This window comes from Garra rufa, chromosome 16 (genome assembly GCF_049309525.1).
Source record: "Garra rufa chromosome 16, GarRuf1.0, whole genome shotgun sequence".
In the NCBI taxonomy this organism is placed as follows: domain Eukaryota; kingdom Metazoa; phylum Chordata; class Actinopteri; order Cypriniformes; family Cyprinidae; genus Garra; species Garra rufa.
The window spans coordinates 3,339,366-3,357,812 of record NC_133376.1 but is presented as its reverse complement, the minus strand read 5'-3'; the positions used below and the strand labels follow the sequence as shown (position 1 = coordinate 3,357,812).

Sequence of the window (18,447 nt, the reverse complement as noted above, 5' to 3'; positions counted from 1 at the left end):
GGACTTATTTTTATTTTTAAATCAGTTTTAGTTTTTCTGGGTTCTGTACTGTGTGTGCATAATTATTAGGCATGTTGATATTGTTTTTTTTTCCAAGCACATTTTACCAATTGCAAACCACATCAATCTTAATAACTACTATTCATTTTGTATTTAATCATTTATAAGTCATGTATAATTGCCCATGATCCTTCTCATGGCCATTTAAGTTTTGGGAGTCTACTTTAATCCATCTCTGCAAGACTTTTCAGGTTAGAAGATTAAACATGAACTTCCAAAACTTACTGCCATATTCTGGAAGATAAATTCTTGAAAGAGTGGTACAAAAGGATGCATTCCTTCAAGAGTCACTCTCAACTTATCTGTCTATAAAGACAGATAAAATAAGTCTTCACGTATTTCACAACCCTTCAGCATGTTATTTTTACTAAGTGAGGTTCATTTTTTAGGATTTTTTATCCAAGAAAAGTCTCTGACTGAGAATCTGACACATTGTACTTTTGGAGACTCCAAGTTGCATTTCTGGAAAATGATGGTGCTGGAGACTAAATGGCTCCTGCTGGTTTCACACCTAATTTTTCACCTTAACTCTTTTGCAGTTAACATGTTTTTTCTTCTACACTTGTTTTTTTTTTTTTTTTTTTTTCAACCGCGCTGACCAAATAAGCATTTCACTGTCCAATGGTCATGCCTCAACTATTATTGCATTAGTATTGCATCTTTCTCATGAGCATTTAATCATTTTTGACTCTTCAGTCTCTTTTTTGGCTCATTTTATCGGTAAAAGTGTTTCACTTCCAGCCTTCATGGACAAATATATATCACTTAATAACTTAATAGTAGTTACTAAGATTCATGTGCCTTGAAATCAGTAAAATATGACCAGAATATCAATGTGCCTAATAATTATGATTCAATAAAAAAAAAAAAAAAATCTTCAAAAACTGTAGTAAACAAATTAAGTAATAAAAATAAGCATAAATTTGTTGGGGGAAAAGTCTCTTGTTTGAGTGATATTACATGATTACATGATTTACTACATTGTATTATTACTACATTTTGTTATACATTATTAATGCATTTCTGTCATTAATTTTTTCATGTTTAATCAAAGTGTTTTGGTGTTTCTGTAATAAAGACTGAGTTTCTTCATCTGAGTTTCTGACATTCAATGTTAAACATTAAAATCCGTCAAATTCTTAGATTCCATCCAGGTTTTCAGCCAAAAGAAAGGTCTTTTGTGGTTATTATATTTTGATGGATGACTACAAAGACACACCGTTTTAGAATAACATGCACTAATTAATATTGCACAAAAAGCCCAAGAATGGATTTGGATTTCTTACTGTGTTTGTTAAAAACTGTTCTCTGCATGACGTTTTAGATGAACAGAATACACACAATACAGAATGTCATCAGCTAATAATAAGCATCAATATGCTTCAATATGGACCCTCAATATGGACTAAGCTTAATTATATAAAAGCAAGAAAAAAGAAAAAAGAAAAGAAACAAAACGTACCACATTTTTGGGGTCTGCACTGAGTCCTCCACCTGCGTTTCCGTGCCAGCACTGTCTCTCTGGAATCTGTAAATGCTGAAACACACCAACTCACGTATTAACACTTTGACAGCAGTCTGCATTTCAGTTGTGATAAAACATGAATCAATGTCATAAAAGAAATCTAACAATATCAAGCACCAAAGTCAATATCTTATATTTTCCACTTACTTTTACTGCTTCTAGGATCTGTCGGCTGTTCTGAGCTCCGCTGCTGGCCCATGTTGATGATGCTCGGCTTTGACTTGACAGCTGAAAGAAAGTCAAGAAATACAAGGTTAAGACATTTAATATGAAATATTACATGTTAATCTTTTCAGTGGATTACTTAAGAACATACAGTCATGGACAAAATTGTTGGCACCCTTGGTAAATATGGGCAAAGAAGGCTGTAAAAAATAAATCTGCGTTGTTTCTCCTGTTGATCTTTAGTCAAAAAATCTGCAAAATTCAAACATTTCATTAAAAATAAAAAAAAATTAAGTGGGGGGAATATAATATTATGACATAAACGGTTTTCTCTAATACACCCTGACCATAATTGTTGGCACCCTTGTATTCAAAACTTTCTGCAACTTCCATTTGCATGAAAAACAGCTCTGATTTTTCCCCCTTCATGCCTGATGAGGTTTGAGAATATATGGCCAGTGATTTTAGACTATTCCTCCATACAGAATTTCTCCAGATCCTTCAGATGTTGGTGCTCACTCTTCTTCAGTTTACCCCATTCATTTTCCATAGGATTCAGGTCAGGGAATTGGCATGGTTATGGCAGAATCTTGATTTTGTGTTCAGTGACCAGTTTTTGTGTTGATTTTGATGTTGGTTTTGAATCAATGTGGTGATGGAAGATCGAACCATGACCCATTATAATATTTCTAACTGAGCAAGTCAGTTTTACCTTTTTTTATCTGTTGGTATTTGATATAAAACATGATGGCATTTATCTGAACAAGATGTCTAGGACCTTTGGTGTAAAATTAGGTCCACAAAAAAGAACATCTGGTGATATATTTAAATGTGGACATGGGGCACTTTTTTATTCCTGTGTGCACCAAACCTTTAATGTGTTCTAGCTCCAAAAAAAAAAAATTCTCATTTCATATGGCAATAAAAGCCAGTCCTGGCTGAAGTTCCAGTATGGTAAATTAATATGGTGGAGTTTGATTTTGCATGAGAGCAGATGATTTGTTTCTTGAACAGTGTCTGAAATGACTTTGTTGTGATGGATGTTAATATTTTTTTCTGACACTAAAATTCAACTGATTTCTGCAATTTTCCATCTGTGATCTTTGAAGAGTATTTGGCCACTTAAATTGTTATCTTTGCTGCATATTAAGACAATATTGACACACATCATGTTTCAAGCAGATTTTTAACATCTCCAGTCCATTGAAACTTCTTAATTATTTCCCTGATGTTGGAAATGAGAATATTTAATGTTTTAAGTATTTTCTTAAAGCCACTTTGCATTGTGTAAAGATCAACAATCTTTTGCTGTACATCAGAAGTATATTCTTTGGTTTTCCCCATTGTGATGAATGATTAGGTTGGTTTGGGCTTTGTGTTACTAATATTTATTCATCTGTGCACCAAGACGTCATGACTGGACAACATCATGTTTCCAGTCACCTTGGTGTGTTAAGAAATTGGAAATTTCAATGGAAATATATTTAGGAGATAATTTACTCATAAGAATTTCTAAGGGTGCCAATAATTGTGGCCAGGGTGTATTTCAGAAAAACATTTTTTCATAAAGTTATATTCCACCTCACTTTAAATTGTTTAACTTTAATGAAATGTTTGAATTTTGCAGAATTTTTGACTAAAAGAGCTAAAGGAGAAACAACGCAGATTTATTTTTACGGCCTTCTTTGCCCATATTTACCAAGGGTGCCAACAATTTTGTCCATGACTGTATGTACACTACCAGTTAAAAGTTTTTAAATGTTTTTTTTTTTTTTTTTAAGAAGTTTCTTCTGCTCACCAAACCTGCATTTATTTGATCCAAAGTACAGCAAAAACATTTTGAAATATTTTTCCTATTTATTAAAATAACCGTTTTACATTTAAATATTTTAAAATGCAATTTATTTCTGTGATTTTAAAGCTAAATTTTTACCATCATCGCATCATCCAAATCATTCTAGTATTCAGATTTGCTGCTAAAAAACAATATTATTATCATTATGTTGAAAACAGCTGAGTAGATTTTTTTCAGGTTTCTTTCATAAATAGAAATTTCAAAAGAGCAGCGTTTATCTGAAACAGAAATCTTTTGTAACATTATAAATGTCTTTATCATCACTTTTGATCAATTTAAAGCATCCTTGCTAAACAAAAGTATTCATTTCTATCATTTCTTTCCTCAAAAAAAAAACCAAATAAACAAACAAAAAACTTCAAGCTTTTGAATGGTACAGTGTATAATGTTATTTATTTCAGAAAAATGCTGATCTTTGTACTCTTTTAAAAAGCCTGAAAAAAAATATACTCATATTGATAATAATAATAGTAACAATAAAAAAATGTATCTTGAACAGCAAACCAGCATATTAGAATGATTTCTGAAGGATTATGTGACACTAAAAACTGTAGTAAAGATGCTGAAAATTTAGCTTTGATCACATTTTAAAATATATTTAAACAGAAGGTATTTTAAATAGTACAAATATTTCAAAATTTGGTGAGCAGAAGAGACTTAAAAAAAACATTACATATCTTACTGTTCAAAAACTTTTGACTTGACTTAAGATTATTTTAAGATCATTTATAAAAACCTCCTCTAAAAGATGTCTCAGCTAAATTCAATAAATTTCAGCAGGTACAATCTGATTTGGTGCCAGACCATCACAGCTAATGACAAGCCTGCTTGATGGGAAAAGTATCAATATTTCATCTCACTCAACTCATAACAGCACATTTCGTTTAACTTGATTCATTATTAATTCACTATTCTACTGGTCAAGATCTCAAAAACTCAACTGATTTCTCTTAAAGTTAGAACTAACGCTTTGTGAAACATGACATTAAATACACATATAGATATTAAGCCTATTTTTGGTTGAATATTTGTATAGGATCGTAATAGGAGAGCTGTTTTGGTAGATGATTATTTGTTTGTTCAGTTCATTTCTGTCATTTTGATACATGCTTTGCAAACAAACTTTTATGAAAATGAGTAAAGCCTCAAATATGGGCTGGGACTCTGACAGGTGTGACAGAGAGAGAGATGGGAGGGGAAAACATATTTGTGACCCTGGACCACAAAACCAGTCTTAAGTCGCTGGGGTATGTTTGTAGCAATAGCCAAAAATACATTGTATGGGTCAAAATTATTATTTTTTTTTTTTTTTTTATGCCAAAATCATTAGGAAATTAAGTAAAGATCATGTTCCATGAAGATTTTTTGTAAAATTCCTACTGTAAATATATTAAAATGTAATTTTTGATTAGTAATATGCATTGTTAAGAACTTAATTTGGACATCTTTAAAGGCTTTTGCACCCTCAGATTTTCAAATAGATGTATCTCGGCCAAATATTGTCCTATCATAACAAACCATACATCAACAGAAAGCTTATTTATTGTGCTTTCATATGATGTATACATTTCAGTTTTGTAAAATTTTACCTTATGACTGGTTTTGTGGTGCAGGGTCACATATTTGTAGCACTAGCCAAAAATACATTGCATGGGTCAAAATTATTGATTTTTCTTTTATGCCAAAAATCATTAGGAAATTAAGTACAGATCATGTTCCATGAAGCTATTTTGTAAAATTCCTATTGTAAATATATCAAAATGTAATTTTTGATTAGTAATATGCATTAAGAACTTAATTTGGAAAACTTTAAAGGTGATTTTCTCAGTATTTTGATTTTTTTGCAGATTTTCAAATAGATGTATCTCGGCCAAATATTGTCCTATCCTAACAAACTATACATCAACAGAAAGCTAATTTATTCAGCTTTCATAATGTATACATCTCAGTTTTGTCAAATTTAACCTTAAGACTGGTTTTGTGGTCCAGGGTCACATTTAGGCATGGGCCGGTATAAGATTCTGACGGTATGATAACCTTGGATAAAAATATCACGGTTTCACGGTATTACGGTATTGTAATCACTGCTCTACAATGTTACATTTAAATGTCTGGGTAAAAAAAACAACCTTTTTTTCCCCAAACGGATTACAGTATATTTTATTTTAGGAAACATATAGAACATTTTGTAACATGGAACAGAAGGCAAAATAATTAAAACAAATAATTGAATCTTCTTAATTAAATTAAATTGCAGTCACTTGTGTTAAAGGTGCCCCGTGTAATATTTAAGATGATCTCTAGACAGTGGTGCAATAACTATGTTTTCAGGGGTGCATAAAGACCTTAATTAACCATTATGTTTTTATTAACATAGAATCGGCTTGCGAAAAAAACATTGACACAATGATGAACAAGTAATATTCACAATAACATAGTTTTATTGAATGATAAAGTTAATATAATTCCTTAAATTACATTTTAAAAGAAATCTCACTATTCGTTGCTGTCAAAAAAAAGGTGAGATTTAAATCCTGTATCGGCTTCCGTAGTTCTGTAAAGGGAGGGGTGAGCGGTACTCTGCTGCAATTCACAATCTCGCCGCTAGATGCCACAAAACCTACACACTGCACCTTTAACGTGACAGAAGGCTTAAAAGCAAAGACGTGATTTCACTTTAACTTAATTGTTGTGCTAAAGTTCACAGAAACGTAAAATTAGTACATATAGTCTGCTATTCCCCACTCTGTGTAGTGGGGGTTCACCTCCTTTGGCCGTCCTGAACTTATATTACTGCTGAATCTCACTGACTGTGGATCACGTGCACAAACACAGACACGCGCCTGAGCACTAACCGGTGGGGGAGGGGCTGCATTGTTTTCTCTGCAGGGACGCACACACACAACCTAGTAGGGCGTCCTGCGCTTTCACTTTGACACAGAAAATGCGCATATCGTAGGAACGGTATAACTTTTTTTGTTTCCGGTTTTGAAACCGTGACTTTTTCAAACCGCGGTAAACCTTGAAACCGGTTATCATCCCATGCCTAGTCAGTCATAATAACATATAAAGGGGTTTGTGACTGGTAAATAGGGTCCTGTCATATGTTACTCTGATATGAGCTGAACGGAGGGTGGGATTCAGTCTTATCTAAGCAAACATTCAATTTGTGTGACTATTTATATCACATGACCCACAGGATTGAACGAGTTAACTCCAAACCAATGGTTAAAACAGTCTATAACAGTTAGTTTACATAGTCAGATGAACTTGTCAGCTGACATTATGTCATAGTACACTTTAATCGCGTTGACTTCGTAGAAGTACAGCGACAGTGTCGCATTTACACAACAGAATAGTGACACTTTCATTAGTCACGATGAACCATAACAACTTCCTATTTCAGTAAACAACGGCTAGTGTGAAACAAACACATGCAGACAACACGACAACAGCTGAAGTGTCTACAGTTGATCGTATGTGACACTAGACAGTGTGACAGTGCATCAGTGAACTCTTGTGAGTGTTTAAAGTTTGAGTCTCTGCCCTTGTCTCACGGTGTCGTGTCCTAAAGTGTGTGACAGAGGTGAATGTACCTGATATGTGCTCCGCTGTTTCCGTTTGTTCGCCGCTCTGTGGTCGTGATAGGTCCACGCGTGAACGGCGCTGCTTTGCTGAAGCAAAAGTGACAATTTACGCCTTTGAATGTGAAATCCACATTTCAGCGGGACCAAGAGCGGCGCCATGCTGAACTGAATGGCTGAGAGAACGTCACGTGTGACGTCATTTCCGCGCAGCCGCCTCCTTTTACGACAGTGAATTTCTTACGATCGTTTTTTTTTTATATAATTACAAATTTCTTAAATTCCTATTTTTAATTTGAATATGTATGTATACCCTCCTTCTCACATATTTCTTTCTTTATAAAAACAAAACAAAAAAATTGTTTATGCTTTTATGCAACTAACCTTACAGCACTGAAGAGCCACGGTGAATGTAGCCTATGTGAAAGGTCCTGGAGTTGTGATTTTTGTATTATGAGATGAAAAATCATTAAGGGGAAAATGCAGGCTGTATTATATGGAAAAGATTAATAGTTCTCACTCACCAATTTGTACTTTAGTTGTACGCTAATAATAAACCATAGACTGTAAAAAAGACACCCAAATCTTTAATATGCCATTTCTTAAAACCTTTCTTAAAAAAATTTACATTTTCAATTTACATTTAGTCATTTAGCAGACGCTTTTATTCAAAGATATTACAATGGAAACAATCAAAATCAATAAAAGAGCAATGCTATTTAAGTGCTATGACAAGTCTCAGATTAGTCTAATGCAGTATACTTAGCAAGTTGTTATTATATAGTAAATAAAAAGAAAACGATATAACTGAAAAAGAATAGAGCAAGCTAGTGTTTTTGAGTTCTTTTTTTTTGTTAATTGTATAATAAAGAAAAAGAAGATATAAAAAGAATAGAGAAGGATTTTTTTTTAAAGAATAGAAATAGAAAAGAGAGTGCTAGAGTTAGGGGTTAAATAAAGACGAGATGTAGAGATGTGTTTTTAGCCGATTCTTGAAGATGGCTAAGGACTCAGCTGCTTGAATTGGGTCATTCCACCAAGAGGGAACATTTAGGGTCCATGAAAGCGTTTTTGTGCCTTTTTTATATAGATATATATAAACAACATACAAAGATCCTGAAAAATAACCAAAAAAATGAAACATTTAGCCAGGGGTAATATAAAAATTTAAATAAATTAAATTTAAAAGAAAAAAGCCATTTCTTATAGCCAATAATATAGAGGGTATGCATTAAGGTCACTTTCCCGCCTGTGATTTAGCTAATGTACTACTAAATGTTTTGTAAAATATTTTCAGATTTTAATTATTACATTTAAACAATCCTGCATTTTGGGCTTTTACCCAATAATAATTGACATAAGGCCAAGTATGGTGAACCATACTCAGAATTCGTGCTCTGCATTAACCCATCCAAGTGTGTGCACACACACACACATCAGTGGGCTATTGCGCAGTTGGGGGTTCAGTGCCTTTCTGACTCACCTCAGTCATGGTATTGAGGGTGGCCCTGCCAGACCTGAGACTCAAACCCCTAACCTTGGGGTTACAAGGTCCGACTCTCTAACCATTAGACCACGGCTGCCCCACATGTACCTTGACAAAATACATATCGTCAGAAAGGTCTGAGGTCTCAGGATTCCATATTTGGTGGTATTTTTTGATACAAGTAATACTGAATACTGAAATGTAGATATTTGTGACAGAAAAATGCATCAGAAAAAATCTACATTTGATGGCACCCGGTGACTGTTTGGTGTAAAACGCCCTAAATAAAATCTCACTGGAACCTCATTTTTTTAATATCACCTACAAATTTGGAACAGAACTTATTCAGATATAAGGCTTTAATTGTATAGCAGTTCTGGATTCCAACTTTAGGTCTGTATTTCAAAGTGTTCATGAATTATAACAATTTAATTTTGGATAGTGCACTTTCACTTAAAAAAAAGGGAGGGAGAGGGGGGGGTTGGGTGTCACCCAAGGGGTTAACTTAATTTATTTTGACCAGAGAACTATTCATTTACCAGTATGAGTGCTGCCTGTTACAGTTTGCATTTGGAGAAATATTCACTTTATTCAAAATAGCTTTATGGTCAGTTAATGGAGTTTCCATAACTAAAAGTTCAGGAAATCAAAGTTATTAGAAACAAACCAAAAATCTATCCTGGAACATCTAGAGCCATCCTTATTACTCCAAGTATACACAGTATCATCTAAACTTTGTTCTCTCCAAACATTGCTAAGTTCGAACCTTATCATAAACAATTTTAAATTAGAGTTTAATTTTGAGGGTAGTCCTATCAATAGATTAATTCAAAACAACATTGAAATCAACTCCTAAAATTAAACAAGCATCAGGAAATTTGGATAGCAAAAAAAAAGAAGTCTCTTCTCTAACAAAAATAATATCAGATTGACTGTTATATCCATAAATATTAGCTATAAAATTTGCACTGAAACTTTTTAAAACTCAACATATGAAGTGGCCATATTTCAGAATGTAAAACGCCACCACCAAAATTATTTTTTTAGGCAAGAGACCCCTGATAAATGTTCTGATCCATGAGACAACCAAACCAAATATCATTGCCCCATTGTGAATGCCAAATATTTACATCGGAGGCAACTAAGTGAGATTCTTGAAAGAATACAAAATCAAAATTAAACCTTTTGCCTCAATAAACTCCTAATGTTTTGCTTACTAATAGTTAGTAAGATAGTTGTTAAGTTTAGGTGGGGTGGATTAAGGGATCCATGATCATGCAGAAGGCATTGTGGATATGTTCTTTAAGTACTTATAAACAGCCAATATGATAGTAATATGCATACTAATAAGCAACTGTTTGATAGTGAGAATTAGTCCCTAAATAAAAGTGTTACCAATCACTTTGAAACTACTTAATTGGGTCACTTAAAGGTGCAGTGTGTAATATTTAGAAGGATCTACTGACAAAAATGCAATATAATATAGACAACTGTGTTTTCAGAGGTGTATAAAGACCTTGCATTATGAACCATTATGTTTTTATTACCATAGATTAAACAGTTTCTGTCTACATACACCGTGGGTCCCCTTATATGTAAGTCTACTATTGTGCGCTGCCACGTTTCTACAGTAGCCCTAAACGGACAACTTTAACAAATTATTTTTGTTTAAACTTAATCGATTCATGTTTAACCAATGTACATAAGCATAGCAAAAAAATAAAAAATAAAATAAAAAATATATACAAGTGATTTTTTGTACTTTAATAGAATTTATCGAAAAGCAGAGTGAGATTTAACTGTGATTTTCTGCTATTATAAGCAGTTTAACTGGTAAGATCCTCAGAGGTGAAGTTGTGCAGTGATTATATAAGAATGGAAAGACAGTTTCAGTGAAGGTTGTTGTGAATGTACACAGACAGATGTTAGTTAGAGGATCAGAGAATGACACCTTTCCTCTGTCATAGTCCAGATGAACTCTCACACGCTGCAGCTTCTCTTTAACTGTCAAGAGAGTCAAGGGTTGATCTGGAGATTTTGAGTTGTATTTGCTGTCATTGTACACCACACGCCAGACATTAGTTTTGAAGAAAACCTCTCCCTTCCTTTGGTTTGATGCTGTGGTTATTCCAACAATCCAGCATGTATTGTCTTTAACCTCCACATCCCAGCAGTGTGTTCCTGAGTTAAAGCCCTCAGAACCCAGAACACACAGATACCAGTCAAACCTCTCTGGATTATGAGGAAAATCTTGACATACATCACTGTACGACACACTGGTCAGATCAGGAGAGAGTTTGAGTTTAGTATGTGCTGTGTTTGGATCTAGAGTCAATGGAGCTGCAAAGAGGATAAAATCAGATTAGTGGATGAAATATGATGGTATTAGAAATATAAACAAACACCACTTTGTAGTCATTATGAGTTTGCTGTATGATTTGATGATCTTATGAAATACACTTCAAATTTACTTGAACTCCATAGATTATTAGCATAGACTGTAAAAAAGATGGACGACGTGTCTCCGCTTCATTCCACTACAGAAAAGTGAAGCCAAAGCATCTTAATATATTTTTAATGCAAGAAAAAATACAAGAAAGAGTTGACGGATTGATGCACATAAAATACAAAGTAACAGGGATATACATTATGCTAACTGAAAACAAGGTGTTAAGAATACAAGAGAAAAGAGTGGGAAAAAAGTAAAATTAGTATCTTTCAAATGAATTAATACATTTTACCCTGTCAAAATTTATATGAAGAAATACAAGGCTAATATTGATACAAAATGTTCATTTTGTCAATTTCATACCGAAACTATTTTTCATTTATACTGGACGTGTCATTATACTGTACAACTCTGGGAAAATATTGGTTCATTTATTAAAAATAATATCCAGCAAAATGTACATATTACTTTCAAATAAATTATTTTAATACATTTTGATTCTGACTAAACTTAAAGCAATGCTTGTTTTGTTATAAACTTATTTTTGTACATTTTATTTTCATAAATGTAAATTTACTAACAACAAACCACATTTTCTTTTTCTTTTTTTCTTTTTTTTAAGAATTAAAAAATGATCTAAATACTATTTTGTTTTGTTTTGTTCATGCCCTGTCTTCTGTGTATTTAAGTCTGTGTCTCTTCACTACCCTTGGTCCGTCGATAACGTTACATGTGCTTGTTTCATGCTCCTGGTTTTTGTTTGGTTGTTTATTCAGTGTTTTATTTAATAAACTTTATAAACTGCATTTACTCCAGTTCTCCATCTCCACTCCACAACCCGCCAGACTGTGACAATGACAAAATAATATTATTTTATATATATATTAATAGTTGTATTAAACGAATTTATAGTGCTTTGAATTTATTAAGTAATGTTTAATTTCGTTCGTTTCGCTCTCTGGAAATTTAAAGAAACACCCTTTGAATTCGTTTTTAATCCCTGGTTTTAAACAAGCATATACATGAGATAATTTATATATTATTGCTTGAATAAACGTTTAAAAATAGTGCTAGAAATTTTATAATTAAGGAAATTAAACAGACCTAGGCATTCGAAAAGTGCGTAATTCCAAAAAGAAAGAGAAGCATTGGACATAATCAAAATATTCAAGACATTTATTAGGAAAACCATTTTCTTAACAATTAAGATGCTGCATGTGTTTATCCAGTCTAATCGAAGTGTGCGTCTCTCCCCGACTTTCCCAACAAAAATCCCACCCCCTCTCAGAAAATACTTAAAGCTGACATTACTGAGCTATATGCGTTTAAAAGTAGCCTATTAAAATGGTACAATGGCATTGCTCAGTTCAACGTGTTGGAAATCGGGCATTTTGCCCCGCGTCAGCATTTATTCAACAGTTAATAGCGCTCAACATTCAAAAGGTAAATATTATTCAGCCAATAAAGTGTAGGTCTATGTATTTCATAGAAAATTGTGTCTAGTACTATATAAATTACAAAGGTTTAATTGGCATCTTTATTTCAAATGACCCGACCGACCGCGACCCGAATATCTTTAGAAATATTTTTGGATGACTCGTAACCGCAGGCACCCGCTCATTTTGGATCAACCCGCGCATCACTGGTGGGGAAGGGGGGCACCAGAGGGAGACTGGAGAGAGGGCCGCACAGGAGATCACCTTTTCTCCGATAATTTGGTCTAGGCCTATACCTTTATATTGCTTTTGCATATCAACATGCTTTAGACATATTTTATTTGTTATTTATACTAGTAGCCTGTCTTGATGATTTTTCACGACCCAGATTTTTTGGTGCCCCCCCAGACACTTGGTGCCCTACGTGCAGTGTGTGGTCTGCGTGTGCGGAGCGCCGGCGCTGAACTAACTAAAAGCAAACTTATTAGAAAAACAAACACTCGAACATGAATCAGCACTATAAGAACTACCAAACATGATGGAAATCATCTTTGGAAAAAAATATTTTAAGTGTAATTCGATTATTTATACACGTCCCATTAGATTACATGGAGAGGGCGGGGTTTGTGACCTATACTGCAGCCAGCCACCGGGGGGCGATCGAAACGTTTTGGCTTCACTTTTCAGGACTCGTATGGCACACTTGATTATTACATGTATTTTATCATTTATGTTAATCTTTCTGTGTTTGTTTATATTTGTTCTGATGTCAATCTGCTGGAGACTCACTGTGTTGGACAGTTTCCTGCATCTTCTTCCAGACTCTGAACGGCAGGTTACCCAAGTAATGTGGCACATGAATCAAAGCTCCAGAACTCATCTGTGGATCCGGCTGTGAGATCTGGACTCTGGAAGAACATTCAGGAGTCAGAACTGCAGTGGATTTGAGTTCAGATTCATTGAGAGAAGAAACACGAGCAGCTCAACTTACCTTTCCATCGTGACGTTAAATTTCTGGAAAATACAGAGTTTAAGACATTTTAATATCTCATCAAACACTCAAAACAAATTAATTTCTCTCCATACAAATGAATAGTTTGATCATTGTTTGAGTAATTGTCAGGTTGTTTTGTTCACAAACAATGAAGCTAAATTCAGTTGTCACCTTTAGAAAGCAGACGTCATTGGCTTTCATCATCTCCTCTGTGTCTTTGATTGTGTGTGAAAGAGCTGAGATGTGTCTGTTCATCTCCTCCAGCTTCTCCTTCATCATCTGCTTCTTCTGCTCCTCTTCCTCTCTCAGTGCAGTGATTGTAGCTTCTTCTTCATCTCTGAGAAACTGATGAAGTTTCTCAAACTCCTCTTTAATCTGCCGCTCTGTGTGCTCAGCTTGAGACTGAAATCACATCACATTCACTTCAGTCAGCTCTGCATTAACACTCACTCCACTAATGTCCATCAGAAACTCTGTCAATGTTTGACTCTTTACTCGATATCCTCACCTTGATGTGTCGGACTGTTTTATCACACTCTGCTTTCATTTCTTCTGCATGTTTGAGCTTCTTTTGTAAAGATGTCAGTGCTGTATTCAGTTCATCCTAGAGTTAAGGTGAAAATCTGTGAAACCTTAAGAAGCTAAGAAATTTAAACAATATTTTTGGATGTTTTATAGGTATTGCTAAATGTATTTATATTTTGTAAAAGTCATCCTCAGGAATCAGTCCCAGTTTTACATGAAAATGTCAGCATTTTTTTTTTAATTTATTAATTTGTAAAGTATTTCATTTAAAAAGATCCAAGCTTGGCAATGCTTAAACTTTTATTTGAACCATGACGTAATGGATGTCAGGAAGTAAAATCTTTACTTTCAAGGAGGAAATCAATAGGAATGAACAGAAGGTGAGGAACAAAGACAAGTTTCTCTCACCTTGTGAGATGAAAGCACTTCACTGATGGGTCTGAATGTGTGATTGATGTGTTTCTCTGAGTCTCTGCACACTAAACACACAGGCTGTTTGTCCTCCAGACAGAAGAGTTTGAGTTTCTCACTGTGTAAACTGCAGATCTCCTCTGATCCTGATGAACGCCTCTCATCTTGCTTCTTTAAAAATAATTCACATAAGTTTTTTAATGCTAGATTATGTGGCGGCTGCTCTTTTGAGGATCTTCTCCTGCAGACAGGACACTCCTGAGTTTTCTTGGTCTTCCAGAACTGTTGAAGACACTCTTTACAAAAACTGTGACTACAGGACAGAATAACAGGATCCTTGAAGATTTCACAGCACACGGGACAAGAAAGATCTTCAGCAGATTTTGAATCCATTTCCATTTCTTGTAAAAGCTGCTACGATCTACAATTTACTTTCACTTTCTGAACCTTACTTTAAAAAGTAAATAACCATTACATTCAGAATCTGTTCTGTTCAGTACACTACTCCAAAATCTTAATTTATAGTGTCCTCCTCTGATCTCCACAACACTGACTCATGTTTTTAGCTTTCAGATATGCGAGGGAGAAATAATAAGACTAGTCACTTCCTGGTAGGTTAAAGGTTGTGAGAGGGTGGAGTTTATTGAATGTATAACTTTATTTGAGCTTTCATGTCCTGGACTCAACTGAAGAAAAGAATCAAACTAAAGGAGCTATATAAAATATTTTAGGCATTATAAGAGAATTAAATGCTATATAATAATTCTTATAAAATATTTATTTTAGATGTTTCTTCCAGGAATTATAAATACCCCATCAGTCAATGTTTATGAGCACTACGTGACCCTGCCTCAATGCAAACACTGATTATAAAACCCCTTTCTTGTAGTTTAAGCATAAAGTTTGAAATTTTGCTCCAGTTATATGTTGATATTTTATAAAATGTATAAATCAATTTATTTAAATCTGTATTTTTTTTTTTCGTTTTTAACGTTATGTTGACAGCTTAATTGACCACCAGTGACAGATATTAATAATAAGTGTATTTTCCATGTATGAATATACTTAAAAATGTATGAAAGATGTTGTATTACAAGTGGTAACTAATTTATTTATTTATTTATTTTAAGAGAAAGTATGTTAAAAGCACATTTTAGGTTATGTTCATTGTGTCCTAAAATAGCACAGTTGAGTACACTTAGATGTGCTTAAGATCATCTTTAGAAGTACTAAAGAATATTTTTTGTAGGCATAATCATAATTGTAAAAGTTATAACCTCAAATACTCAAGTATTATAATGTATTATAATTGTTGTTATGATTATTCATGAGATGATACAACATATTACAGTATAAACATTTTTTTATAATACATTATGCATTCATTATAACGCCTTATTACACGGCTCTTTGGAATGCTTGATTCTGATTGGTCAGTTGAGACATTTGCAGGTTCGTTCTTTTCAAATAATCACCGCTCCAAAGATTACCGTTTGGCGCCATCTTGTGACAAACACTGGACAACCACATTTAACAATGGAAAATTTCGACATTAATCTATTTAAATTGTCTTACTAACGTACATAGTTTGAATGTTAGTCACGTGGTACTATATCGTTTCGCGGAAGGATAAAAATGTTAATTTAAAACAAATATGCCAATAAAAGGTTTCAAATTCATATTCATGTCCAGTTTTTTCCTTATGTGGCAAGTAGCCGTGTAATAAGCGGGATAATGTACAGGCAGCCGGTAGTTATCGCGAAATAAGCCCCTTCAGTGTGATACAAGACCCTCCGCTTCGCGTCGGGTCCTGATCACACTGTCGGGGCTTATTTCTGCGATAACTACCGGCTGCCTGTATCCCTTACTTAGAAATACCATTATAATGTAGTATAAATAGGGGCTTCATAGAAAGTGTTACCGAAGCTTGTCTTTCCAGAAGAGGTGGTGGTGCCTACACTTAGACCAGATATGGTTCTTCTGTCTAGGAGCACAAAAAACATCTTAGTAGTCGAGTTGACTGTGCCCTGGGAGGACAGGCTTGCCCTAATCTCTCATGAGTTGAAGAAGGCTATGTCATGATCTGGGCTGTGGGGTTTCCCTCAGCCACCTGAGGTCGCTGTTCCCCTTGCACTGCACTTCCCTGATTGTTCACTCCTGTCTTGTCATTAGCACTGATTACATTCACACCTGCTCACTATTATCTGGTCTATAAGAACTCTCATGTCTCACTGCTCATTCTGGCTGCATTGTCTTCGTGTGTGTTACCCTGTTCCTGATTCTAGACCGTATTTCTTGTTTTGATTTTCTATTCTAGTTGTGTTGTGCAGTGTTGGCCTTTTGTTTATGTTTATTTGTGTTTTGTTTCATTAAAATCCTTTCCCTGCATTTTGGACCCTGACCTCATGTCTTATCGTGACAGAATGCAGCCAGCACAAATGGGTCCAGCGGGGAGGATTTTTTTTTTCAAGGAGGCGGCGTCCCCCCGTTCTGTTCCCGAGATGGCGGGGATGACCTTCGAGGCGGCGTCGGCGTCGCTCATTTCGAGTACATCTACGCCTGCCTGGCGGAAGGCGGCGGCGTCCGCTATCTCTGTTCCCGATGCGGCGGCGACCGCTATCTCCATTCCTGACGCGACGGCGACCGCTATCTCTGTTCCTGACGCGGCGGCGACCGCTATCTCCGTTCCTGACGCGGCGGCGACCGCTATCTCCGTTCCTGACGCGGCGGCGACCGCTATCTCCATTCCTGATACGGCGGCGAACTGCTATATCTGTTCCGGACGCGGCTGAGACCGCTCTCTCTGTTCCTGACGCGGCGGTGACCGCTGTCTCTGTTTCTGACGCGGCGGTGACCGCTATCTCTGTTCCTGACGCGCCGGCGACCGCTATCTCCGTTCCTGACGCGGCAGCGACCGCTATCTCCGTTCCTGACGCGGCTGCGACCGCTATCTCCGTTCCTGATGCGGCAGCGAACTGCTATATCTGTTCCGGACGCGGCGGTGACCGCGCTCTCTGTTCCTGACGCGGCGGTGACCGCTCTCTCTGTTCCTGATGCGGCGGTGACCGCTCTCTCTGTTCCTGACGCGGCGGTGACCGCTCTCTCTTTTCCGGACGCGGCGGTGACCGCTCTCTCTGTTCCGGACGCGCCGGTGACAGCTCTCTCTGTTCCTGACGCGGCAGTGACCGCTCTCTCTGTTCCGGACGCGGCGGCGACCGCTCTCTCTGTTCCTGACGCGGCGGTGACCGCTCTCTCTGTTCCGGACGCAGCGGCGACCGCTCTCTCTGTTCCTGACGTGCCGGTGACCGCTATCTCCGTTCCGGATGCGGCTGCGACCGCTCTCTCTGTTCCGGATGCGGCGGCGACCGCTATCTCTGTTCCTGACGCGGTAGCGACTGCTATCTCTGTTCCTGACACGGCGGCGACCGCAATCTCTGTTCCTGATGCGGCGGCGACCGCTATCTCTGTTCCTGACGCGGCGGTGACCGCTCTCTCTGTTCCTGATGTGGCGGTGACCGCTCTCTCTGTTCCTGACGCGGCGGTGAACTGCTATCTCCGTTCCTGACGCGGCGGCGATTGCTATCTCCGTTTTGGACGCGGCGGTGACCGCTCTCTCTGTTCCGGATGCGGCGGCGACCGCTATCTCTGTTACTGACGCGGTGGCGACTGCTATCTCCGTTCCTGACACGGCGGCGACCGCAATCTCTGTTCCTGATGCGGCGGCGACCGCTATCTCTGTTCCTGATGCGGCGGCGACCGCTATCTCCTTTCCGGATGCGGCGGCGACCGCTATCTCCGTTCCTGATGCGGCTGCGACCGCTATCTCCGTTCCTGATGCGGCGGTGACCGCTCTCTCTGTTCCTGATGCGGCGGTGACCGCTCTCTCTGTTCCTGATGCGGCGGAGACTGCTCTCTCTGTTCCTGATGCGGCGGTGACCGCTATCTCCGTTCCTAAAG

The 18,447-nt window shown here is 36.7% G+C and overlaps 2 protein-coding genes across 2 annotated transcripts in view; both read right to left on the bottom strand.

The window, feature by feature from the left end:
- Nucleotides 1–7,355, bottom strand: part of LOC141289002 (iron-sulfur clusters transporter ABCB7, mitochondrial-like) — a 44,343-nt gene extending 36,988 nt beyond the window's left edge. Inside the window, exons 1-3 of the mRNA XM_073821195.1 lie at nt 7,202–7,355; nt 1,733–1,813; nt 1,523–1,597 (exon numbers count right to left, since the gene is read on the bottom strand). Of these exons, the coding sequence (XP_073677296.1) occupies nt 1,523–1,597; nt 1,733–1,813; nt 7,202–7,351 (306 nt within the window). The 5' untranslated portion in view covers nt 7,352–7,355. The remainder of the gene's footprint in view (nt 1–1,522; nt 1,598–1,732; nt 1,814–7,201) is intronic.
- Nucleotides 7,356–10,241: 2,886 nt separating this feature from the next.
- On the bottom strand, nt 10,242–15,048 carry LOC141288214 (zinc-binding protein A33-like). Its single transcript, XM_073820321.1, has 6 exons — nt 14,488–15,048; nt 14,063–14,158; nt 13,726–13,956; nt 13,552–13,574; nt 13,350–13,468; nt 10,242–11,015 (listed from the first exon to the last, which is right to left on the bottom strand). The coding sequence occupies exons 1-6, from the start codon at nt 14,887–14,889 to the stop codon at nt 10,471–10,473; spliced, it is 1,416 nt and encodes a 471-aa protein (XP_073676422.1). The 5' UTR covers nt 14,890–15,048; the 3' UTR covers nt 10,242–10,470.
- Between the last annotated feature and the right edge of the window lie 3,399 nt (nt 15,049–18,447).